Source organism: Podarcis pityusensis, assembly GCF_964106645.2.
Source record: "Podarcis pityusensis genome assembly, chromosome: 5".
NCBI classification, from domain to species: domain Eukaryota; kingdom Metazoa; phylum Chordata; class Lepidosauria; order Squamata; family Lacertidae; genus Podarcis; species Podarcis pityusensis.
The window spans coordinates 80,906,764-80,934,105 of NC_138032.1; the positions used below are offsets into that span (position 1 = coordinate 80,906,764).

At 43.9% G+C, this 27,342-nt stretch overlaps 1 protein-coding gene and 1 long non-coding RNA gene across 7 annotated transcripts in view; one reads left to right on the plus strand and one right to left on the minus strand.

Annotated features, from left to right (window-relative positions):
• LOC308476944 overlaps positions 1 to 17,024 on the plus strand; it is a 35,129-nt gene extending 18,105 nt beyond the window's left edge. Inside the window, exons 3-4 of one of the 4 annotated variants that reach the window (XR_013986247.1) lie at positions 295 to 410; positions 2,355 to 2,492. This is a non-coding gene — a long non-coding RNA (uncharacterized lncRNA). Of the gene's footprint in view, positions 1 to 294; positions 411 to 2,336; positions 2,493 to 16,576 lie in introns of those variants that run through there. The other 3 variants (XR_013986246.1, XR_013986248.1, XR_013986249.1) reach the window with 3 other exon arrangements.
• Positions 1 to 27,342, minus strand: part of RET (ret proto-oncogene) — a 115,793-nt gene that overhangs the window by 86,467 nt on the left and 1,984 nt on the right. For 2 of the 3 annotated variants that reach the window (XM_081004869.1, XM_081004868.1), the window contains exons 2-5: positions 26,876 to 27,115; positions 12,635 to 12,898; positions 10,519 to 11,147; positions 7,567 to 8,097 (exon numbers count right to left, since the gene is read on the minus strand). In XM_081004869.1, coding sequence (XP_080860995.1) covers positions 7,567 to 7,636 — 70 coding nt within the window. In that variant the 5' untranslated portion in view covers positions 7,637 to 8,097; positions 10,519 to 11,147; positions 12,635 to 12,898; positions 26,876 to 27,115. The remainder of the gene's footprint in view (positions 1 to 7,566; positions 8,098 to 10,518; positions 11,148 to 12,634; positions 12,899 to 26,875; positions 27,116 to 27,342) is intronic. The other variant, XM_081004870.1, reaches the window with a different exon arrangement.

The window sequence follows — 27,342 nt, forward strand, 5'->3', positions numbered from 1 at the left end:
ACCTGGCCCTTGACTTTACCAGTGAACTGACTTTACTGTCTGTTCTCATTACCATTTCCCAGAAGTGGAGATTATAATATATGTTAGGCTCTTTCTTTCTTTCTTTCAGCATGGGGGGGGGGGGGAGAGACGACATTGAGAGAGACCATTTAAAAAGGGATTTGTTCAGCTAAAAGAAGCTAAGGACACACGGCACTCATGCATTCAGCACTCTGTAATGCGGTTTGAAAACATGCGTTGTCTAGGTTGTCACCCTGACAGACAAACGGCTTTCTCCTCCATTAATATTCACAGGGGATGCTTCTTTTTAGCATCATGTGTAAAAACAGCCTGGCACTTTTCAAAATGGTCTGCAAATAAACCACTGGATGCCAAACTGCTGAATATAGATGTGGACCAGATCAGATCATGTAAGCCAAGATCATCAAGATCTAAGCAGATATAAATAGTAGGTTGCACTACAAAAAAATATTCCCTTCATCCAGAGGAATTCCTTTCCTGTTAAAATTAAGAGAAACTTTGCATGCAACCCATAAGTTGCCAGAATCTTCTAGGATATTTAGCCAATGGGGTGGAGCGGGGGAACAGTATGACCGCATCAGTAATACAGTCCAATATTGAACAGAAGATATACTTACTAAATTAATCCATACTAGTATAATGAATTAAAAGCATTCTGTAGCAGAAAGCAAGCATAGCTGGTGACCACTGGCAACACATGGCCTTGTGGAATGACCGTGTAAGGAGAATTCCAGTTGCAAGTAAAGAACCAATATTTTACAGTACAGCAGAGGTTTAACTATATGTCACTGACATGTTTATGAAGTTATACATAGTTTAGTTTTCGTCACAAAGCAAAGAATTAAAAAAAAAAAAGAATTAAAAGCATTCCACACAATGGCTATTTCTGTCTTCCAACTTTAACAAAGGAAGACCTATACAATGTGTGTTTTATACGATCAATAGCTGTTATTATGAATCCCTACTGCAGAAAAATTTTATTACTAAATCAAACATGTCTCCAGAATACTCAGTGGCTATAGGCCTTGTTTGTACCTAAAGCTATGATGGGAAAGCTTAGTCTGAACCTGAGTCCTTTCTATAGTTGCTGCAGCCTGAAACAATACACAAGCTGAAACACAGCTTTTCTTCAAAATTCACATATATGCTGTGCTGTTCACCAACCAAATATTTAGGAAAATGCCTAAAAGAGGGGAAGGGTGCACAAAATAAATATATTGGTTAGGTTAATACACAGATGTGTATTAGTGGAAACTGCTTGCAAAACTGTGTGTTAGTCAAAACTACATATAAAACATGTGTGTTAAAAGAAAGTCACCAAAATGCAAAAAAAAACCATGATGGGGATCTCTAAAAAAAAGTAACAAATTGCAGCAAAATTCAGAGAACTGAATTTAACATTGGCCATTATTCACTCAGGATTTAGCACAAGGCAATTAATAAGCAGTTTTGGTAGCTTTTCCCCCCAACTTGGTTTTGACCCAATGGTGGGCTGTTGACTTTAACACCAATGATTCCTGGTCCACCAACTGGTTAATTTAAATTAGGGGTGGGGAACCTCCAGCCTAGGGCTAAATTTGGCCCAATGTGGCCCTCAGTAACTCCCACTGTGGCCCTTGGGACTCTTCCCAGACCACGCCTCCTTCTGAGGCCACAGCCCTTCCTGGTACTATTTGACAACCTCCTCAAATGCCTTGAACTGCGCCTGGTTGCCTGAATGGAGGATGATGATGATGTGTGTAGGAACCTCTAGTTTTTGTGGTGCTGGAATGTACAAAGTACAAATGTAAGAGTCATATTTGTGTCCCCCACCCCATTTGATTCCCACCTCCATAGGTGAAAAGCCTTATTCACAGTAGAACAATATCTGCCCATAGTAATTATTCTACAGGGGTGGGGAACCTCATGGGAAACCTTCCTGGTGCAGAGGCCACATCCCAGAGGTAGGTAGGGCCAAGGGCAAAAGTAGACAACAGGTGTGACTCCCGCCATTGCAAAACAGGCTACATTCAGGCAACACAAAAGTCAGAAGTATCAACACATACCCCTCCATCCTGTTAAGGCAAGCAAGAAGTACAGTGGTACCTCGGGTTCAGAACTTAATTCATTCTGGAAGTCCGTTCTTAACCTGAAACTGTTGTTAACCTGAGGTACCACTTTAGCTAATGGGGCCTCCCACTGCTGCTGCTGCGCCGCCGCCACACGATTTCTGTTCTCATCCTGAAGCAAAGTTCTTAACCCGAGGTACTATTTCTGGTTAGCAGAGTCTGTAACCTGAAGCGTCTGTAACCCGAGGTACCACTGTATCACCACAGCTTGCCTTCTCTGGGCAGGAATCTCTGGAAGGAGCAACAGTGAAACATGGGAGCCCAGAGAGCAGTCTATAGTGGTGCAGTCCAGGCAAGTGAAAAGCTGTCCTGAAATGCTAGCAACTACGAATAAACCAAAGATGCATTACAATCCGAACACAAGCCATATTTCTTTTCTCTAACCTTCAGTATGGATTAGAGATAAAGGCTTTTTGTCTTACTGGTAGCAGCCTAAGATTTCATTGTTCTATAAAAATAATAATGAGCTCATGACTAATACCTGATGGTCCATAAATTAAATAAATAAAAACATCCCAACAAAACAACATAAAAAAAATCAGGCGTATAGGTTCCCCATCATTTTTCCGTGTCAACTATTAATTTTATTTATAAAGCATGGTGTGTGGAGGGGGCGGGGCGCGTGTGTGCAATCCTGCAGTTGGCATTTGGCTGGCTTACCAAGTGGCATAAGTGCCATTGCCACCGGTGGAGAGGAAGGCCCACTGTCAGGGTACCACCTATGTCCTCTGCCAACAGTGTGGGCCAAAACAGGACATTCCTTGTTGGTGTCAGGGCAAGGTCCATGAATGCCAAGGATTCTAAGCCCCCACCACATGCTCCTAAATGGGCATCAAAGCTATGCCAGCCCTGGGACTGGCCTACTTATCGCCCTTTGGGAAAGAAACAGAAATGGGAACAGCAGCCGCACCACCACCTCCTGCCCAGGGCACAGCTAGTCAACAGGACTTTGGGTGTGTTGGCTGCTGAGCCACACACAACAGAACTGCTTTTTGTTACATGCTTCTCTGCATATGATGAAAACATCCATCAAAGCGAAACATTTTAAAACCTGTGTGGCCCAGAGCCTGCAGCAGCAAAATTCCCATTTAGAATCCGTCATCTCTGAAGTACTTCTCAAATAAAAAATGTTTTAACTTCCCAACAAAAAGGGCACACACAAAAAATCTGTTGTACTTATGAGTTCCATAAGGAGGGCATGCCAAACTCTGAAACCATTGCCCTGTGCCCTCATTGTTCCAACGTCAGTCGAAGAGAGTATGTGAGGGGGGGGGGGGACCTGGCCAGCCCAAGACATGCTGGTGTCTGAGGCAGAACAGCAAATGAAACCCCCTGCCGCGTGCACCATCAAATCGGGGTGCATTAAGTATCAAGGCTGGCCAGGTTATTTTAGCACCCAAGACACAAAGCATGACAAAAAACACAATACATTTAATGTCCATTTGTTGCCCATTCACAATTCCCAAAATCAGCTGTCTGAAGGCAGCCACCTCACTCTATGTAACAGGAGGGCTGGCTCTCTCAGCAGCTGACTGGAGAGGTATATATGGGGGAAATGCTCCGTAAAGCAGGGGTTTCCAAATTGTGGTTTGCGGCCCACCTGCATGCCTCATTCAGGTGGTCCATTGTTGTCTGCCTGTGAAGAACAGCAGGAGCAGTGGCTGGGAACAGTTGGCGCAGTGCATTAAATATTCACATTGATTTTAATCGTATTTTTACTGCTTCTATTAGTTTTCATACGTGTATTTTATTATTTGCTGAATCCAAACCGCAACACAATAAAATACAATATAATAAATAAAAGAAACAAAGACACACACCCTAGCACAGCACATTACATTACAATTGCTACAGAAGGCAAAAAACAAACAAACCACCATTAAGGGGTCTATACAGATCCTCAGCAATTCTCAAGCGGTCCATGGGGGGAGGGGAGTTTGGCAATCACTGCCCTAAAGTACAGTACACATGTAATGTTCTAAGGAAGAAGCACTTTTTACTTTTTAGAGGTACATCTAAGCTCACCCAAATATGACAGGTCGGTGGTTTGAACTCACCCAGGCACACTCAGAGACAGGGATTGGGGGCATGAACAGAGGCAAATGAAGCTTGGCGACTGGGTAGCAAGGGAAATGGCCCTGCCTAATTGGTCAAAGATCAATAAATCTGGGCAGCTTTCAAAATTCATCCAGAAGTCTACAATACTTTCCTGTTACCTATGTGGATATTTCAGTAACTGGTGTCACACCTCTTTCAGACTTCATTTCTCCCGCACAATAGGCACCTTTTGCGCTAGACACCCTGCATTCCTAATTAACGTTGTGCTAATAAGCATCTGCAGCTATGTTGACTCAAAAATTTAAAATGGCATTAGTCATCTACTGAGGTCCACAAGCGGAAAATGTGCACCTAAGGAAGCTAACTTTGTTACTTTGCTGAGGAAGGGGGTACTTCCAGTGGCAAGTTTGTTTTCAAGCCTCATGAGGAAGGAGGCAAGAGTCTCGCATGTGAGACAAGAGCAGGAATTGGACTTCGGCCCCACTTTAGAATGTTATCTCCTGACATTGACTCTTAACACTCGTTCATGATGCTTTTGAATAGAATAAATATTTAGTCAATGAGATAAATAAAATGATTAGCAGACTTCAGTTCACATGAAGCTCAACTAAGATAAGGAGGAGAAAAGACAGTTAGATAAAAAGACTCAGCTATGCCTCCTGTTGGACCCACAACCTGTATTTGGTATTTAAGGATCAATCAGCTTCGGTGAATAAGGAAGGAGGAAACTGAGCAGCATTTGCAAATGCTCACTAAAAGGAAGTTCAGAACTGGCAAGCATTCAAATATAAATGTGCTGCATCTTGCAGTTCTCTAGAACAACCTCTGGTCCTATACAAACCAGTGTAGTGGGGAGTTCTCCTGTGCAATGCCACCTCCCATATGTTGGGGTTTGTAGTTAATTAAGCTACTGAAATGAATGGGAGCTGCAAGGTCCTGCACATTTAGATACTGATTAAACAGGAGAACTTTCCCTTGCATTGTTCCCTTATTGCAGTTTTCGCCATTGACCATTAGTATTTTTCGCCAGATCTCCTACACCTGCAATTCCAGTCCCCACACAGGAAAATCTGCGTTCTTTTCCTTTCTATCTAGATCTTCATTCAGCATGGCATATGCTGCTAGACAGGTGTTAAGTTACATGGCGGCAGCATTACCCAGTACACAAATACAGCAATGGGCACACCTGTAGCTGCTAAATTTCTGCTTCTCAGACACACAAGCTCGGAAAGAGAAAAAAGTTCTGGCATATACACACACACCCCAATTCACAAGTGGCACAATCCAGACTCACAAGCATTCATAGCTTCACTTCTGAAACAACCCTTCTAGCGGTTTTCCATTTGTTAAAACCAATAACCCGATTCTGCAGCCAATAACCCAATTCTGCGTACATTTGCCAAGAAGCAAGTTCCATTGAATTCAATGGGACTTAATCTCAGGTCAATTCCACAGTATTGTCATCTAAGAAGCTTTGATAATTATAGAAGATGGACTATTTTTGAAAATGCGTTTCTATTCCTCATCCAGTATGCAGATGCTAAGAACATAAAAGCATAAAGGTTACAAACATTAAAGAAGTAAAGAAGGTGGCAAATTAATGTTAAAGGGAAAAACATATTCAGTTTCTGGATTAGCATTTGCACTAAACGATATTCAGTTTAAAGGAGGAGACCTAAAAGCAGCTTCCAAATTAATTTGTGATAAATATGATGCTGCATTTTACAGTGAAACATCAGTTTCCAAAACATGAACATGTGTATTCAAAAAATACAACACTGTACTGCTGGGGGGGGGGGAAAGGATTTTGGGAGAATGATAATATACTGTCCTTCCCTCTCCCCTCCTTCCATTTCTACCCATACCATCAATATTTAGATTGGAAGCTCCTATGGGCAGGGACCTGTCTATTTTGCCGCCGCTGGCATTATTTAGACAATAATACAAAGAGGCATAGCCTAAGCAAAAATCTCTATTAAACACATTTCTGAAAACATTCAGTACACTTTTGAGTATAAAGAGAAAAAGGGGCTTTAAAATGTTTGCATTCTATCAATTTTGACCTTGATGTTATGGTTTCAAGCTACAAACACCAACTGAAGAGGCACAGAAGTTTAGATTGAATGATGGACTTAAGGAAGATCTGAAATAGGGTAAGGGGCCCCAGGTATTCTTAAGAAATGTGTAAGGCAGAAGAAGAAAAGGCTTGTGTAAGTCAATCAGTGCTTCCAAGACTCAAACCAAAACCTCCTTTTTCCACTGTTTTTAACTGATGGCTATTTAAAACCACTGTGAACTGGTTTAAAATTGTTAATCACGACCCAGCATTCAGCAAACGATCCTCCTCTAGATCAGCCACTGATGTTTACCTGAAAAAAGGTATTCCTTTGTTTTGGCTTTTGTTATTTTGAATGATTTAAAGGGGACCCTCACCCCGGGAGAGTGCGAACAAGTTTCTTTACAACACACAAACTTTGATTTATTCACGTAAACATCAGAAACGCTTTGGCAAACACGGCCAGATGGAGGGGAGGAAGATAATGGCTTTTTCTGTTTGCCTTAGAAACTAAACAGCTGCGGGAAGCATCATCTGTGTGGCGAGCCAATAACTTTTCATCTTGTAGCCTCTTCCATTTATCAACCTGAAGCCAATTTAATTTGATGATGGCGGGGAGAGAGAAAGATTTTTTTAAAAAGATCTTTCATAAACTTTAAAAAAGTCATTCCCCATTTTTGCATCTTGATTTGTTTGAAATCAGGGTTTATACACAAGAATGATGAGATTGTAAAAAGAAAAAGAAATAAAAGAGCAAATCAAGAGCTAAAGATCACAGGCATATTAAGGGGTGGGGTCGTTTCGGAGCACAGTCTGTCATCACCAGGAAGGGTGATCCGAGTAAAAGTTAAGCATTTTAAGACTGCAATCCGAAACACATTTCCTAAGGCATAAGCCCCCTTCCCCAATAAAGAGGGCCTTATTTCCAAATAAACACACACACAGTCTGCAGTCCTATGCCTACTCAGTCAGGAGTAAGCCCCACTGAACTCCCTGGGACGCACAATTCAATCCTATGTTTCTTCGGAAGCAGCACTTAGTTCAATGGGGCTTACTCCCGAGCAAGTGAGCTTCTTAGATTGGCTTCCTGAGACACGAGTAAACATGCGTAAAACGGGGCTGCAACACCCACGGATCCCAGCAGAGTAAAGCCAAGCAGGTGCTCAACACTCTGCACAGAAATCCACGGAACGAGGAGCCAGCTGCACGTTTACAATGAAACGCATCTCACTGAGAGTATATTCAATTACTGTAATGCGTTAACTTTGGCTGAATCGTGCCCTAAACCAGTGCGAAGAGGGTTTCCCCATCAGATCTACTTACCCTCGCATAGGACGACAACACTTAACGCCCAACGGGCTAAAGGCATCTTTCCCCCTCGCAATAATCCCATCGCCTCTCCTAACTTCTTCGACGGCAGGGAAGAAGTCTTGGCAAGGCTCTCTGGAGTTCAAACGTGCACGAGATAAGATAGTTCTCCGCGTTCCCTCCAAAGCAGGCGCCTGGGTCTTGGGTGGGGATGCAACAGTCCGCTCCTCAGTCAGGTCGCCCCATCCTCCGAAGGGTCTCCAGATCCCCCTCGGCTCACTAGCGGCTGCCAAACGCCAACACCACCCGCAGGTGCTCGACTGGAAAGGGGGGGTTCCCGTCTGCTCCTGCCGGCCTGGGTCACGAAGAGCCGCGCTTGGGGCGCCTCCCAGGTCTCTACTCTCCCCAGAAATCGAAAGAGAGGTAGAGACCCAGAAGCGCGCAGGGACGAGGCGGATTCAGCCCACCTGCCTAGGGCAGCACTGGCTCAACTCCCGTTGGTCTTTAGCCGCCCATCGGAGTCTACGGGGTGCTTCTTCATTGAATCTGGAAGAGGGTGAGGGGGGAGAGAGAGATTGGAGCGGGTTCAGACCGTGGTGGGGGGAAAAGTGGAAATTAAGATCTGCTCCGTTTGCTTCCAAGGCGGCTGGCGCGCTCAGGAACTGCACGGCTGCATTGATCTTCTCCAAGTGCACTTTGCAGCGCCCCCTCCCAGGCGAAGGGGGAAAGATGCCGCTCCGACGCCTCCCTCCAGCCGGGAATGGAAGGAGTTCAGTCGCTCTGCTCCGCAAGATCTAAGAGCAGCTCGGCTTTTGTGCTGAGCGAGGGGCGGTGGTGCTGCTGGCTGCCGCCTGGGGTGGTCTGGGCCAGCTGGGAACTTGCCTGGGTCCTTGCGGCGGAGCTGCCGTGCGCCTAATGAGGCTGCTGGCAGGCAGGCACAGAGCGAGCGAGCGAGCAGGGCTGTTCCCCCTCCTCGCGGTGGAGCTGCTGCGCGGATGGCTCGGTCCAGGCAGCAAATGGACAAGCCGCTCTCTTTCTCCCCCCCCCCCAAGTTAACGAACAAATTGCAGCGGGGGGGGGGAGGAGTGTGAAACTGATCAGGGGGCAGGGCGCCTGGCTGCAGAGGCAGGAAGGGACCCACTGAAAGGGGGCCGAAAAAGAAAAACGGGGGAGGGATCAAATCTCAAGAAAGGAGGGCAGAGTCAAGGGGAAGCTCAGGACCGCTTTGCTACAGGTGCTGCTGCTGCAAACTCCAGGTGTAGGAAGTTTGGGCGAGGGCGCCTAATGCAAAAGACCAGCATTTGGAAACGCAACTGGTCCTTGCATAATTTGCGCAACGTTTTAAAAACGAAAGCACCCAGCAGTTTGGAGATGGGGCGGCATCCATACAGCTTCCAGGCGCAGCGGCCGGGGACGTCGTCATCTGCTCCCTTCCCCGGGCTTGGTTGCAAGATAGCAGAAGCAGAGTGGAAGGCTTGGCTCTTGAAAAATGGCCGGAGGGGTTGGGGCAAGCCCAGAGCTGGGTGCGGAAGATTGGGCCTGCAAAATCGAGGCAAAAAGTAGGGATGGGGTTGAACAGGGAGGACATCCAAACAAACATGCAGAAAGGAGTTACTAAAAGATCTGGAGCAGAGCAGGGGGGCGGGGAAGAGAGGTGATAAAGCAACAGCAGCCTGTCCTCTGTAACTACATCTTAATACGAAGGTACCGATTTCAGAATTGTAACTTGCCCCGCCCTGGATACATTAAACATGCTGAATAATTAATTGTTGGGGAAACAGATATTTTTGTCTGATGGTGAGAGGATGCTTAAGGGTAGGCAAGCTACCTGGCAGATGCCCAAAGTAGCCTAGAATGTATGCCTGCAGCTGCTGCTTATTAGTGTAACACCACTTTTGAACCACAGATGGGGGGGGGGGGACTTTGCTCAACCTATTAGCTTTCCCAGCAAGCCATCAATACTCAGCTAAAAGCCCCAGCAAACGTTGCATGTATTGCGGAATGGAAGCACTTGAGTGCCTCAGCCACTTCTGTTGCATAATGCCAACACCATCTCTGTAGTTCCCTCTGTGTACAATTTCTTCTTCGGGGGAGAAAAGTTGGATGAACTTTCCACACTGAGACCTGTACCTTTTTTTTTTTTAATATGTTGCAAGAGGTCGACAGGGCTTACTCTCAAGTTAAGTGTACTGGGGATTTTCACAAGCCTTAAGAATAAAAATTTAAAAATCGGTGTTCGAAAACACCTACATCATACAGGCACACTCATCAGAGATGAGTGCATATGCAGCAGCAAACCCAGCTTAGCTGTTGGTAGCAAGGGAAATGGCTCTACTCGCTTGGGTGAAGATCAATCCATAGGAATGCTTTTTGGCTTCAGGAAGTTTCAGATAACATTATACATTGCTTGCCCAGGAAGCATTACTTAAAAACTCTGCAAATGTTATGTTTATGTTCCCGAGAAACCCTAAGAGCAGCTACTAAAACCACTCAGTATTATGGAGCCCTAAATGAATGCACACACCAGTAAGAATATGTTCATATCTGCAAGTATCCAGTCCAGGAATTCACAAAGTCTCTGTCATGATAAATAAATATAAGGAACTATTGGGTCCAGAGTAGCTTGAAAGCTGCATCTCTGCAGGATTTAATGCTCTGAGGTCCCTTACCCCACTCCAAGAACCTGGAAGGTGGGTAATTGAGCCATATGTCTGCATCATGTTCAATTCCATAATTCCCCACCCTCAGATATGCCATAACTGCTCTTTCCCTTAAGGGAGTCTACAAGAGTCACCTCCCCTGAACTTGTCTCCTTCCAATCTGGAGTCATGAGAAGCACAGTGATTCATACAAAACTTACAAAGCGTGGGGAATTCTTACTCTTTCACACTGTATTTTTATGCTGTGCACCACCCTGAAATCTACTGATGAAGGGGAAGAAGAAGAAGAAGAAGAAAGTATACTTGCCTTGTGGTGAGGAAGTATGTTTTGACTATCACAAGTTTGGAAAATACTTTTCTGGCTGGCCTGACTGCTGATGCAAAACAAACCTAATGATGACATCAGTAACTTTACTGTCACTATTTGTCAGCAGCTCCTCTTGCTTTTGGACCACAAGTCTATCCAATTTTCAGAGCTATCTTGGAAACCGTTCTCGAGTGCTGCATTGGAATTGCACATAGGGTACACCATGTGCCAGATGAGCAATATCAGGTGATGCTGCTGTGCCTGAGTCAGTGATTACAAAATGTAGAATAGTCTTTTCTCATAACCAAGCAGCTATCTCTTCTTCCAATAAAACCAAGCTACCAGGAGTTTTTGATTGCTTAAAAACAAATGGAGCATTTGCTGTGCCTTGTTACACTGTGGGTTGTGATCACTCCCTTCTCTGTGTATGCCTTGGAATGTTTCCTTTTTGGTTTCACTTTCATTTTGCCATCGCTCCTGTGTTGTAGAGTGATTCCTTCACTTGCTGTGTTGGCCAAGTCTTCTCTCTGCTTGGAATAAATGAAGGAGGTTGTGCTAGGTGTCTTTATGGCTGTAGGCAGTTTGCTGCTTCTGTAATTCCCCATGTGAGCACATGTTTGGAATCCCACCTGGGGGAAAGCAAATGGGGTAGATTTCTGATCAAAATCACCCTCTCATAAAGCTGATTTTATGTTTTCTTTAGAACAGCCATTGTGGCTTCCTTTGTATGCAACATATAGTCTGCCCCCAACCCCAATTCTCTGTTACGCCGTTTTCATCAACCAAGCCCATGGCAATTTTGCCCTCCTTGAAATATCTAAAGACTAGAGTGACTCGCTTATTCAAGGAACACCTAGTGAACCTATTGATTGATCAGGGTTTATGAGCCTTTTGATTACTTTAGCACTACTTTCCTCCTTCCCACCCATGTATGTTGTGTGTTTCACATTGCAAGTCTGAAGGCAAGAACTGTCTCTTTACAGATTTTTGCAAGCTCTTTGGGAAAAGAGCAGGGTGAAAATGCTTTAAATAAACAACTTAAACACCCACCCACCACAAAATCAGTAGAAAATGAGGACTTCCTTCACGACACATTAAAAAACCAAATGGAGAATAACAGAAAATCTAATCACAGACTATCTGAATGCAGTGCAGACATTTTCTGCAATGATCACAGCCATGTATCTGCTAATATCATCCTCTATGCCTTCAGTCTACCATGTTTATGTGCCATTTAATCAGATCCAAAGGCTACCATGGTTGGTCAATTCTCAGCCAATTTCATCATGTAGTAATGCCTGCATTGCTTGAGCAACTGAGGCATGGTAGGGGACTATACAGGTGCCCATGATGTATTTGTCTGACCAGTTAAACCGAGCTTAAGCAGTCTGAAAAGCCAATAAACCTCAAAGCTGCCCTAACAAATAATGAAGTTTGTTACTGACTCCATTTCTGGATCGCCGGCCTACATCCACAGACTGTGCTAGGCTCTGCATTGATCCACCAAGTTCTCTTCTGGCTCTACATAGGACTGAAAACTCATCCTGAACCACAACTCCATCCCGAGAGGCTAGTTGTTGTTTACCACAGAAGTTTGGGAAAGGTTGTAGCTCACTGGTCGAGTGCCTGCTTTGCATTCAGAAGATTTCAGGCTTGTTCCCCAGCAATTTCAATTTCTGCTGCATTTCCCCATCCAAGTAATGCTGAAAATGTACCTTTATTTGCCTACCTTCACATCCACAACCCCGTGCAAAGTAGCTAACCTGCGGCAAAGTCTCCCCGCCATACCTTTCATAAATAGCCCTAATCAATCAAGCCTGTTTCAGCTTCCTTCAATTTTATTTTAAAAAGCAACAACAAGCATCATTTCCATCAATAGAAAATATTAGTCCATCCTGCAGTGCTTACCTAAGTAGCAAAAACATTAAACTTTGGAAGCATAAAATATAAATGATCTATATTGAGCAGTGAGGTCACTGCTGAATCATAGTCCTAGTCAAACATAGGTCATAATCAAAGTACTAAAAAGCCTGCAGGTCATCATCTGGTCAAAACCTCTGCTCTACACAGAGATGGGCACTAAGAGGCCCATTGACTTTCCCAACGTAGAGCATACCTCATCTGCTCAGAGAGAATGGATAGCTGGTTGGTTGAGGGAGCGCACCAGAAGGAAATTGGAAGCTCCCTGTAGGTCACAGAAGCATTCTTGAATCCAGGATAAAGCTATACTGGTGGAAGGTGCAGTGCACATAACCGGAAGAGACAGCCTTGCTTCCAGGAACCATGATGGAGTGACAAGGATTTGAGCCAATGTGACTGCAGCATGGAGCGATGAATTTACATGCATTCGCATTTTGCACAAATGGCTTCCCGCAGTCTCCTTAAAAAAGAAAAGAAAAAACAACCCAAAGTGAACTCAGCAACTCTGAGGGAGGACACAATATTTTTCATTTATACTACTACAGTGATCCTCGGATGAAAGGTGGTATATAAATTTAATTAATAATAAAAATAACATTGAATAACAATGTATTGGGGTGGGGTGCCCAAAATGCTTCACTTTATTTCATTCATAAATAAAACAACCAACTAGCAATACAGATCAGCAGTTGGAGGGTCAGGCTGAAGAACAAATATAGCGGCTCACATAAAAGGCCACTGAGTGGCTATGTTTACATGTAATCATAATCCAAGAAAAATGGCTTTGTAAACCAAGCCAGAACTGCTTGCTGGTCTAAAACCATTCTTGTTGGCTTATGCATCCTGGCTTATTAGGGCAAATCAAACCACAACCCCAGGCTCAGATGTAATGCTAAGCTATCCTCTTCCTGCTTTACCTGCCTGCACCAAAAGAGAAGCAAAGTGAGGAGTTCATGCACCATGCAGTTTTTTAAGCCAAGCTTCTTGGTTTACTGTTACAGGCCAATATGGGTGGTGAGTTAATGATTGAGCTGAGGCATAGTCCTAGTCCTTATGGAGGTTATACCTCTGAATTTCAGAACCTACCATGCCACAGTTCAGAACTTCAGAAATGTGGGTAGCAGCTCACATGATTGTATGTTCCTGCTTTCAAAAACCTTATCTTCATAAATAAAACTAGCATGTTAAGTAGAAGGCCAGCACCTCTGTCTTGAAATCAGCTTTCCAGCTATCTATTTGATGCTTTCCGAGAAAGGTTCCCTCTTCTAATCAACGCTGTCTCTACAATGTAGGAAAACTTCCCACTATCTACAAAACACTGTTGCTCACCATCCTCTGCTCACACCTAACTTCTAGAAAACAGAGCTCTCTCTATTTCTTTCCATCACGTTATATAGAAGAAAAAAAATCACACCCACCAAATTACAAAGATAAAAGTTATTGCAAACAATGGCTGCTAATTTTGCCCATTGGTTTGCAGTTTGGCAGGTGACATAACCCACAAAGCCCACAGACTTCCTGTGCTGTGTTGGCTTCATATCCCAATCAACAATGAGAACAGCATGAAGGAACTTTCTCTACATTCCCAGTCCTGCTTAGCTGCCTTCCTTGGAGGCCCCAGTCTGGCCCCACCACAGAGAAACATCCCTGCCTTCCCCAGGTTATGCCCTCTAATGTTTTCTGGATACACTATGCCAGTAGGGCCCAAATGCTCTAGGCTGCATTTCTATATTCTTTCATGAGACTTACTTCAACGTTGACATAGGCTGCAGTCCTGTGCATAGATACTGAGAGTAAATCCCACTGAACTTAAGAAAGCCACTCACACCATTAACCTTGAAGGCTTTCGTTTAAGTTGTGCCCTTGGGTAAGGAAGCCCAGGATCCTTACAAATGCTGAAAGTGCTCATATAAAATAGTTTTTTGCATTCAAGAAAGATTTGCTTGCTTATTTTTGCATGCTGGGAATCTGTAGAGACAGTCTGAGAGCTGGAAATTAACAGAGCAGGAAAGGTAGAAACTAATGAATCTCTATCAGGATAATAATGTAGGAAAGACAACACGCAGGCAAAATATGCCTCAAATCAATGGTTTGCGTAGAAATGTTTTACTCTTAATTGATCTTGTTCTTGAATCATATTTTTTTTTTAAGAATATCAACCCATAAATGAATCAATATGGGTGTCATCTAAAACTAAAGAACAATTGAATGAAACGAATGAAAGGGCTTTTCAAAGGCATGGGGACCAATACATTTGGGCTGAGGCAGGGTTGTTCACCCATGAGGCAAGGTGAGGAGACCACTTCAGGCAACAGGCTCTACAGAGGCAGCAGATCTAGCCACCAATGAATGCACCAATAGCAGCAGTGCAATCCTTGGTGATCAGACCTCTCCCTGCCCCCCTCCAGTTCCACCTCTACAGTGGCCTCTTGGCCAATAGGAGGCACTATGAGTCCCCTCCCACTCTTGTTCCCAGTGTATATCTTTATCCCCGCCCCACTTGTTCCTGATGTAGCTATTCATTTACCCCTTCTTCCCTGGTTGGAGAGGGGGCGCCATTTTGTGGTTAGCCTCAGGTGCCAACAAGTCTTAAGCTCTAGACAAAGGTCCTAGAATTTTTCATCCCAAAACTTTTTAAACTACCATAATCAGGGCCAGCCCAAGACATTTTGCTGTCTGAAAATACAATTTAGCAAAATAGCATGCCAGAGTTTATACTGAGCCTGATAAGGCCTCATGCCTAATGTTTATTTCAAGTTTGGATTGCCCCCAGAAGAAGTTTAAATGACGTGCAAAGCAAACCTAAGTGGGCTGGTGAAGTGGCAGATGACCCAAAGCTCTGCTGTCTTACACCAACTATAGTGGATGGCTTGAGTGTTTCTTGCCCATACAGTGGTACCTTGGGTTCAGAACTTAATTCATTCTGGAGGTCTGTTCTTAACCTGAAACTGTTCTTAACCTGAGGTACCACTTTAGCTAATGGGGCCTCCCGCTGCAATTTCTGTTCTCATCCTGAAGCAAAGTTCTTAACCCGAGGTACTATTTCTGGGTGACCGGAGTCTGTAACCTGAAGCATCTGTAACCTGAAGGTACCACTGTATTTCAACTTTTTCTCACTGTTGAGAGAGAGGGAATGGGGGAGCATCTGTGCTAGCCCCAGGCTAAAGTTGGTAATGAACCCAGCACGGGGGCCCATTGGGGGAATGAAGAGGCTTTGGATCCAGCAAATCCAAGGCTGCGTCTGCTTCCAGAACACCCCATTCCCAAGCCAAACCTTGGCTACCACCAGCAAAAACACCGCAAGATCTATGCCATTGTAGCTTTCCATAGATGTAATGGGTGGGAAACTTGCCACAACATGCATTTACGCCGCCACAAAAAAAATCACATCAACAATGAAGGGGATATCCACCCAATCCTCATGCCTAGCAGATCTGGGGTTCATGGTTGTGCTCATGGTTATGTAGTTATTTCCCTACAATTTATACCTCAAGACCACAATTTAAGCAAGTCCTACAACAAAGCAACTTTCATGATGCCAAGCAGTTTTGGATCTGGTCACAGTACTTGCATGGGGGGACCAGTAAGGGCCCCCATCTACACTGCCCTGAGAGCCACGAAAGAAAGAAAACAGAATAAAAGTGTGCTTTTAAAAAAAAAGGTGATTGCAGAAAACTCGGTGGAATTACTCAGGGAATCTAAACAGGGGATAGTTTTTAATGTTTCATTATTGAAGTGTTTGTCACAGGGGAGAGTTTCTCCCCCTACTCTGAGATATGAAGGCTGCGCTATTGATTAGGATTCATCATTGAATTTTGACAAACTCTTTGTCACACTGTAACTCGTTTTGTGATAAATAATATCTTGCTAAGGAAAGATGAGACAACAGTAATAGAACAGATGGGTTCAATCTTTTCAGCAGAGACTTGGAAAAAAGACAATGAAAGGAAATGTATTGTAGTAGAAGGGAAATCATTCTAGCGAGAAGAATTATTTTCATTCAAAATGTCCTTAGTAGTCAGGCTAACTGAGCATTTTAAAGTAATTCTCGCTGTCAGTAAACAGACAGTTTTAAGTATGCATACACTGAAATGATTCCATATGTGCAAATGAATAACTGCTATTTTCCACCCTTTAGGAGAGACAGCAAATATTTTGTGGGTCTCTGTCCACCTGGCTTGGCGCTACCAGCTCCACCATATTCCCCATGCAGCCAAGTTGCTCCTCCTCCCTCACTCCTACACCACAACACCTGCACAATTCCTTTGGTGTCTACTCACTGCAAGGAAACATTCAAAATCCATCCAATTTCCTTGAAAGCAGCCTATCCTTTTGACATTGCAAAGCCAAAGTCCCTCCTTGTCATCTCATCACAATCTTTGGAGTCTCTTCTTCACCCTCAGTAAATCAGAAGAACTTTAAGTGCTTCCAGACTGTTGCTATTCTGGGGTGGCATTCAATCATATGCCAGCAAATTTGGGTTATGAATTTATGGTTTATTGCATGACTTTCCCAGAAGATGGGACTTTTTGCTTGAAGGAAAGTGATGAGGAAATTCAAGGAAAATAAAACCTGCTTTGCTGTGATGTCGTCTAGCCTCCCCAGATATAAATCAAGTGATTGCTCATTAAATAGCTGTCACCTTGTCTCTGCACAAACAAATCAGTATGAAATGTCATTAAACAGGCCATCTGGAGGTACCCTTTATGAGGTGATAGGGATTCCCAATTCTAACTTGTGTACATTGTTCAGAACCATAAGAGTATCATCTCAGGTTGTCCTTAAAATGTTATACTCTTTGAACTGAAGCATTGTAAAGAAATATTTTTAAAATCAGCACAAAATGGTGAAATGGCAGCCCTCATTTATTTTATCTGTAAGAACAAAACCCATTGCTTAATTCTACAACAATGTAATGTGTCGTCGTCCCCAAAAAAAACAACCAGGAGTGAAATCTGATATTTTTCTGTAGGCTGCTTTCTATAACTAATCACACTTGTATCTCACTCTTCCTCCAAGGAGCTCAGATAGCTTGTATGGGTTTCTTCCCCATTCTCACAAAAAGAATGTGAAGTAAGCTGGGCTGTAAGATAGTGACTGGCCCAAGGTCTGCCTATGAGCTTCATGGATGAATAAGGATTTGAAAATTCACACTAGTTCGTTAAATGACTTGAGGACTCATTTATTTCTGCACTGTGAGTGCAGATCAATCAAATCATTGTACTTTTGTTTTTAAAAATTACACAAGTTGCCTTGTATGAGGCTGTGTTTTAAACGCTGAAGCTGTTAATGGGTGCTTGCTAATTTTGATCACAGACTTTGCTGTGCAGCGTGATAACTGCAGTGCAACATGCTGAGGAATTTCCTTACGTTGCTATAATGTACTCAGTTTTGTCTTAAATACCTTGCCAAAATAAATTTTCATTGGTTCATCCAATGCCAATAATTTACATTTATGAGCATTTGCTGTTGCTCATTAAAATGTTAATCCCTTTATTGTTATTGTATTGTCTCTAAGTTTTTGATGCAGAACTAATAAACCTGACCTGAAACCTGTACAGTTAGATGTTTATGGAATAACAATCCTATTTTGGCTCCCACAGCTTATGACCATAAGAAACATGCATCCATCCTGATCTAGCAAGAGGGATTGTCACTGTGTACACCAGAACTCATGAAGACTAATTGCATAGGAAGCATTACTACCGCCAAACAGTTGCATGAGGTAGCTGTGAATAGAAAACACCACTAGCTCATTTAGGGATGAATATAGAGAGCATCCATATGATGAATCCTTGTGGGGATTCAAATGTGCATCCTTTGATAATCTAAAACAAACAAACCCTAAGCATCACTTGGATTACATAAATGCACCACAAACTACCATTTTATAGACACACTCTGCTCATATGCTTCATACTCACTACTAATAGCTATTTGAAATACATGCTTGTTACTTCTCCAACATCCACACCAAGTCACATATGCTCTTTAATTATCATTAAGGAATCTTCCTCCCCTTTAACTCAATGCACATTACATACTGCTATTTACAGTGCTCTTTTCCCACTTTAAATGTCACCATCCTTTTCTCCAGCCCTTATAGATTCAAATACAATCCCACAAGTATCTTTTTTGGGTTCCCCCACGCACTGCCAAGTTTCCCTGCTCTTTTAACAAGAGGTTTTAAAACGTTGTTTTTGTTGCTAAGCTTTATTGTTTGTGGTATTTTATTACCGTTATATTTCATGTTAAACCCACCCTGGGATTATGAATTGATAAAGATTGTGACAGAAATGGAATAAGTAAACAAATGAAATTTCCTTCACCATTCCTTCTCTTTAGCACTGACACCACTGTGCTCTTCAGTGAAATTGATACTGTCAGGTGAAAAAGGAGAGACATCCGTACTGGTCAAACTGACTAGGTTTCCTCACCGCACTTCTGTATGGGGGAAGAAGTTAAGGTGTGGAAAAGCCACTCACAAATATATTTGGCTCTATGGAAAGAATGGCGGGATGAGGACTAAAAACGTGCCAACGGTGGGGTAGAGGCTTAAAATGTCTTTAAGTGACGTGTTTTGTTTTTTGTTTTGTTTTTTAAACCACTTAGGTAATGAGCTCATTTTTTAAAAAAAAAACTTAGGGATTCCATGAGGTAATGTTACATGTAAAGTTATGCCTCACCCAAGCAGTGCTAAGTACACTGTGACAGCTAAAAACAAAGAACTCTGCAACCACAAGAGAGAAATCCCATCTTCTGCTTCTCTAGAGGCAGCGGCAGAGCAAGCCAATTGGGCACCTGGGGTGGTGCGCGTGCCTTGTGCCCAGGGGTGGGGCCAGCTGCCCATGGGGGTGGAGCGAACCAGGGCAGGGCACTCCGTGGGGCCTCTGAGGAGTCTGCCTGCCTCCTCCCAGTAAGCTGCCCTACAGGTGAGGGGGGTGGCGGGTGGACCCTTTGGGGCAGCATGGAGCCGGCGGGCGCCTAAGCCACCGCATCACTCCCAGGAGAGACGCATGGCTCAGGCACACTGCAGGCCCCTCAGTGAGTGCCACCCGGCATTTCGTCACCCCCCTCAGTGGTGACACCCGGGGCGACCCACCCCCACCACACACCCCTTTCTCCACCCCTGTCTAGAGGGTTACAGAATTAAGGGCAAGGCATACCAGATTAGATTTTGCCCTTGAGTCTTTACAGGCAGGTCCCATCTGCATTGTACATTTAAAGCAGTATCATACCGCTTTAAAGAATCATGGCTTCCCCCAAAGAATCCAGTGAACCGAATTTTGCTAAGAGTGCTGAGAGTTGTTGAGAGGCTCCCATTCCCCTCACAGAGCTACTATTTTCAGGGTTCTCTGTGAAGAATGAGGGATCATTAAGCCGCTCTGCAATTTGTAGCTCTGTGAGGGGAATGTGCGTCTCATTACCAGGGCCAGCCCACCCACATGAGGCAAGGTGAGGCGACTGCCTTGGGCGGCAGGATGCACAGGGGCAGCAGATCCAGCCTCCAAGGAATACATACCATGGTATGAATCGGCTGTTTCCTCAGGAGGCCTGCTAATGCTGCCTCTACAGTGGCCTTTGGGTGAATAGAAAGCACTGCTGCTGTCCTCCCACCAAACACGCCAGTTGAGGGGGCTGGGGCAGCGCAACTTCAGCATGTGTACATGATGTCAGGCTGCTGCAGAATTAGGAAAAAAATGATTGGGGGGGCCTCGCCCCTCCCCAATGGCACGCCTGCCTCCCACCCTTGTTGCAATGTAGATCTTTTTCCTCCTTGTTCCTGATGTAGATCTTCGCTCTTGGCAGGAAGGGGGGGGGCCACAAAATTTTGTGGTTCTCCTCAGGTTCCAAAATGTCTTCGGCCAGCCCTGCTCCTTAAAACTCTCAGCACCCTTAACAAAAACTACTTAAGTTTGTGGACATCAGAGTTTGGAATTAGGAAGGAACCTGAGGAGCGGGAATCCACAAGGACCAGAACTGGGGAAGGGGAATTGAGACCAAAGAACTTGATGCCTTTGCTCATTTGCTGTTCCCTACAACTAATCAAACACTGGAGGTGTGGATGGAGCTCTGACTATGCCTTCTCTGCCATCCACCCCACTCATGTCAGCAGCACTAAATGAGCCCTCCCTTCCTGATGTGATTGTTGGGGAGAAAAGGGGTTGGCCGCAGAGAAAGTGTGCCAAAGTGTGTTTCTGGCCCCATCCCATGTTCGGCATCGGCAGTGTCCACACAACTGCCATCCAGAGACACAGGCAAGTGCAACTAAAGTAACTGTGCTAAACCCAAACTCTAGGAACCTTTTAAGAAGCTGGTAAACTTACATTGTTCTGCCAAGCCTATGACTGAGCAGACCACTATATATATTATTTTTACTGTAAATGTTTTAAGGCCTTTATTGCTATTTTATTTTATTGATTTCCTAGTTTTTATTGGACTTAGTATTTATAGTCTTGACTGATATTTTAGGCATGATTTTTATTGTTGTAAGCTGCCTTGAGAGTCTTAGCAGGCTAGTTAGTGGGGTAGATGTTCAAAGCAATATATTTTAAATCCTAGTATAAACTAGAAGGTGTTTTGAGTGCAAACATATGAACAGATTGCCTATACAGTGGTACCTTGGTTGTCAAACTTTACCTGTTCCAGGAATCCGTTCGACTCCTGGAACCATTCAAAAACCAAGTCGTGGCTTCCTGCACTCAGCCGGAAGCGGTGGAAGCCATGTCGGACATTTGGCTTCCAAAAAACATTCACAAACCAGAACACTTCCGGGTTTGCGGCTTTCGGGAGCCAAGCCATTCAACAACCAAGGTACCACTGTAGAAGTAGACTTTGTTTGGATAAATATATTGATATCTGAAACAAGTTTATACAGCATATAGAAGGTTATTAGCAACTATGGATAATACAGTAATATGACATATCTATTCAATAATCTATAGAAATGAAATTGATGTTACATATTGTAAAACAATTCTGTAAGGTAGGTTAGGCTAAGTGATGGCGACTGGCCCAAGGTCACCCAGTGAGCTTCATGGCTGAGTGGAGATTCAAACCCAGGTCTCCCAGTACTCCAGTACTCTAACCATTACACCACACTGGCTCTCATATCCACTGACGGCAGTTTAGATCTAGTCCTTTTCAGTTACAGTAGTTCACACACTGAAGGTTAGGAACCAGACTAAGTCAGCTGAATTTAGGCCACAAATTAGTCATGACCTAAGCTCTCAGTGATGTGGGCCACAATCCAGTTCAGTTAGCTTTCGTCACGCCAACAGTTCCAAAGAGCTCCAATTTGGTGTTGAATTGTGACCAAAGCACAGAGCAATGAAGTGTGAAGAAATTAAGTGATGATTGCATATACAGTGGTACCTCTGGATGTGAATGGGATCCGTTCCAGAGCCCCGTTTGCATCCAGAAGCGAAAGCATCCGCATCCGCACGTCTGCGCGTGCCGCAATTCGCCACTTCCGCGCATGTGTGTGAAGTCATTTTGACCGTCTGCGCATGCACAAGCGGCGAAACCCTGAAGTAACGCGCTCCGTTACTTCCGGGTCGCCGCAGCGCACAACCTGAAAATACTTATCCCAAAGCTACTTCAACCCGAGGTATGACTGTACATGAAATGGGTGTGTTTTTTCCCCTTTACAGAAATAGGAATTCAGTCTAACTAATGGGTAAAATCCATGAGGAACAGAGCTAACATTAATATTATTTATGTCCATGAACATAAAGTTCATAAAGGAAAGATAACATCTTCTGGAATAAAATTTAATTTTGATACTATAGGAATTTGTATAAAAATATCAGGCTGAGGACTTATAGGGGACTAACCTGTAAGTTAACACGCAATGGGTTCTATTATTTCTTGAAGCTGATTTACATTCTTCACCATATGTTTCAAAAACTTAATCAATAAAAGATTAGACTGCCTTTAAAAAATCCACAACCATGCTAAAAGGCACCTGTTAAAATATATGGTGCTCTGATGATTAAAAACAAAGAGAGAATACTTGTCTGCAACCAGGTCATATCTTAGACTTAAGAGGCAAAGAAGAAGATGACTAGCAAGGCCTTATTTGTGTGGTTCTTTTTTTCTTTAAGATAACAGACCCAAATCCAAAACAGACCTACACTTCATTAAAGCCCATTGAAACAAATGGGTTTAAGTAAGCATAATTTTGTGTTGGATTTAGACAATAACATTCCTATATGTGTGTACACACACACCATAATCTCCAACTGCCCCCAACATGCTAGGACCATCACTAAAACCCTTAAGGCACCACGGCTTCTCACTACATTATACACAGTCCAGAATTCCACAAGTGGTGAAAGGATGTGGGGACGGGCAGACTGCGAAGGAGGACCCGTAGGGAGAGGAGGGGCGCCAGCTGCTGCCGCTGTACTCTTGCACTCCCCCAGCCAGTACTGCTTAACGCATCCAATTACAGTGATTGCGGCAGCAGGAGCAGCCTAAGGGGGCGTGGCTTGCGCAGGAACACAGATGCCCTCCGCCAGTAATAGCTGCAGACCATAGAAACTATTATGCTTATGCGGAAGTGCCGCCTTGAAAACATCCAGCGCAGGTGCCTCTTCTGATGCCCAAGGTAGGCAGTGTCAGATATTTAGTCAAACCAACAATTCATGTTTTGCTAGATAAGGGGTCAGCAAACTTTTTCAGCAGGGGGCTGGTCCACTGTCCCTCAGACCTTGTGGGGGGCCGGACTATATTTTGAAGAAGAAAAAATGAATGAATTCCTATGCCCCACAAATAACCCAGAGATGCATTTTAAATAAAAGGACACATCCTACTCATGTAAAAACATGCTGATTCCTGGACCGTCCGTGGGCCAGATTTAGAAGGCCATTGGGCCGGATCTGGCCCCCCGGGCCTTAGTTTGCCTACCCATGTGCTAGATAATCCCATGATTATCTATATATTCTCCTACTTCCCTGGGCACAACCTCTGCCTCTTTTTCGTCACTTTCCACCAAGCCAGAAATGTGAGAATATCTGCTGAGTCTGAGCTAAATGCTCAGATTGCATTTTAAGCTAGACTTAAGTATGTCTTTGTAACTGAATTACCATTTTAAGCCTGCCTGAACAAAGCTGCTGTGTCTGTTACTCTTCAACAAGTCTTCTGAGTGAATAAATGTTATTTTTATCTTTTACAAGACTCTGTGATTATTGTTTTAAGGGGGCAAAAAGGGGAAAATACCAAGATAATTCAGCCTGCCTTAAAACTTTTTTGATTAGGTAAAGGCAAAGGGACCCCTGACCATTAGGTCCGGTCGTGGCCAACTCTGGGGTTGCGATGCTCATCTCGCTTTACTGGCCAAGGGAGCCGGTGTACAGCTTCCGGGTCATGTGGCCAGCATGACTAAGCCGCTTCTGGCAAACCAGAGCAGCACACGGAAACGCCGTTTACCTTCCTGCCGGAACGGTACCTATTTATCTACTTGCACTTTGACATGCTTTCGAACTGCTAGGTTGGCAGGAGCAGGGACCAAGCAACAGGAGGTCACCCCGTCGCGGGGATTCGAACCACCGACCTTCTGATCGGCAAGCCCTAGGCTCTGTGGTTTAACCCACAGTGCCACCCGCGTCCTTAAAACTTTTTTGATTACTTAAACTAAAAGGCTGAGACTAGCCTATCTAAGCTTACCTTTTAAGCTGCAAAGGGATGGCACTCTGCTGAACTCACAAACGAGAGGAAGGAAGGAAGGATAGTGTCTAATAAATATACCCTCACCTAGCATCTATTCACATTCCAACAGGCTGAAGCAAGCCTCACAGGTTAACATATATCATCTAAGGCTTCAGCATATAACCAAGACAATTGCCTGTATGGCATTGTTACATACTCCTCTTGGTAACAGTTGTTGGGGCAGCTCAGCCAACCCTGCTCTTTTCCCATATTTTCCTCAGCAGTGTGCATATATATATGGGTGCAGGGCAGGGGGCACTGGTGCAGAATAAAATGACCCTATTTTCATCTGAGGAATGTTGGAGAGTATGGCACACAATAATATTTATAAATAATAATACTTGTAAATAAGACAGGCTCCCATCTGGGTCAATTGGCCAATAGCAGATAAACTGATCTCTGTACATGCAGATATATTAGCCATGTCCCTCTAGACATAAAAGCTGTGCCCTGCACAAATGGACTTCCTCCAAATCTGCCAACATTGTCACATGCTCATTGTGATGACACCACTAGTCATGCTTTGTGAGGCATCTCAGCAAGTTCTGGGTGTTTTCAGACTCACTTGCTGTCTGCCAAGCATGTGGAAAATCTTCCAGTTTTGATGCTTCTGTGCAGTTAAAACTCTGTGTTTGGTCAGGGACTGTCTGTATTGGGCTTACCCCATTTCCACATCAGTTTGGTGCAGAGTTCCCGTTGCTCATTTTCCCTCCCTTTTTGAGTCTTTATATGAAAGCAATCCCTGCAGTGAAAAATTGCCTCAGCATAAAGCAGGCATTAGCCAGACCAAGAAATCAATTCAGCAGTGAGGATTTTTATTATTCAATCATGTAAGTAATTAAAACCATTGATTGATGGTATGGCAACACAGCTGAAGCTCTCTCACTCATGCCCCAGCAGAATGGTTTGCACCCCCTATTCTCATCTGCGAAACAGCACACGGGTCCACTGATAATATTTCCCTAACTTATACTGTACACATCTGCAACTCTCAGCAAAAACATGAGACCCAATCACTCAAGAAGCCATCTTATTAGGGATATAAAGTAAAGCTCATCTCACTTTATTGGCCGAGGGAGCCGGCGTACAGCTTCCGGGTCATGTGGCTAGCATGACTAAGCCGCTTCTGGCGAACCAGAGCAGCGCACAGAAACACTGTTTACCTTCCTGCCGGAGCGGTACCTATTTATCTACTTGCACTTTGACGTGCTTTCGAACTGCTAGGTTGGCAGGAGCAGGGACTGAGCAACAGGAGCTCACCCCGTCACGAGGATTTGAATCGTCGACCTTCTGATCTGCAAGCCCTAGGCTCTGTGGTTTAACCCACAGCGCCACCCACGTCCCATATTAGGGATATAGACACCTGTAAATAAATGTACCACTACTGTGGAACAGCCATCAAATCATTTGAAACTGGGGAATTGTACATACTACTTTGGATAAAATATTGTATAAAACGCTTTGGTGCAATATATACCAAGCTAACACACTACTGCATATCGCAGACAAAAATAAGGACATTTCCCCAATTCTACTGCCTTAATGTCATCCACCACCCCCACCCCCTATATTTTGCTGAAAGCTGCCCTGGTTTTTGTTCTGCAATAGTCCATTGTGGCTTACTTTATAAGCAAAGAGCCTGCATTTCAGTCAAGGACCAACCAGCAAAACATAACAGTCCTACAACAGGGCATCAACAGTTAAGAAAAAACCTCAAGAGCTACAGCATATGAGCTCTCAGCTTACACCAGGATTAGGGATCCTCTGGCCCTTCAGATGCTGTTAGACTAGAATTTCCATCACCTCGAACCATGCTAGCTAAGGCTGATAGTAGCTGGGAGTTCCCCATCCTTGGCTAGATCAGGGGAAAAGGCTAAAAACTGAAGACCTGAAACTCACACCTACAACATTTTTGAAAAGCACCCCCCCCCCCAAATGGTGATAATAAATTGCCAGGGATACGTCAGAATAATTAAGTGGGGCAACTGAACCTTATGCTAGATCTATTAACTGTACAGTGGTACCTCGGGTTAAGTATTCGGGTTAAGTAATTTGTTCCGGAGGTCTGTTCTTAACCTGAAACTGTTCTTAACCTGAAGCACCACTTTAGCTAATGGGGCCTCCTGCTGCCGCTGCGCAGCCGGAGCCCGATTTCTGTTCTTATCCTGAAGCAAAGTTCTTAACCTGAAATACTATTTCTGGGTTAGCGGAGTCTGTAACCTGAAGCGTATGTAACCTGAAACGTATGTAACCCGAGGTACCACTGTACTTATTGGTTTCATAAAATGTATAGGTCCCTGCTCTCAAAAAAAGGTTCTATTTTGCAAGCATAAATATTGCAAAATATTGAGAAAGCCCTAATATCATTCCATCTATTGATACTTGGCTACCAGAGTAGACCCAGGTAGAAATGAATAAGCCAACAAAAAAAGTACCGGAAGGTTACTGTTTTGGTACTGTAATTATCCCAATTGTTTAGTCAAGCTGCACATATTATCTATGGTGTAGCTGTCTCTTATTTCTTTCCCTAGACTGCAGCAATACAACCCTGCAGCAAGGAAACAATTGCTGTGCTGTGAGCATCACTACTGTATCTACCTTCTGTGTTTCTGTAGCACTGTACCAGTCAGTATGATAATACAACAAGTCAGACTTGGATCCGAAACAAAAGAATTCCCGTGAACAGATGCTGGATATCAATGGAGTTTGGGTTGTGTCTTTTTACCTGAGTTTAAGCCAAGACGTATAAATCATCATTGCAGCTTTTTCGTTCCATTTCTTCTACTTCTTCCTGGCAATGCACTTAGACATGCAAAGTCTTAAAATGACGACATCTTCCTCTCCTGTGCGTTGACTTCAAGTAATTAAAGCTATAATAGGTCTCTCTGTGAGTTGTCAGCTTTTCAGGCAAGGCTTCCTCAAAAACTGATGGTGGGGGTGGGGTCTGAGCATATATAAAGAGGGGCTGGGGAGGAGAAGAGAAAGGTTATATCAGGCCTGTTTTAATATAATGAAAGGGAGTGGCATATTTCCAGATATAGTAACTAAAACCAATACAAAAAGAGAGGTTTTAGTTTGTTCTCAGAGGACAGCATGGAGATAACATTTCTAATTTGAATGTTTCACTCTGTTTTAGGCCCCTTCTGTTCTCCTCTTTCCCAACCTCAGAGCCAAACATATTTTTCCACATAT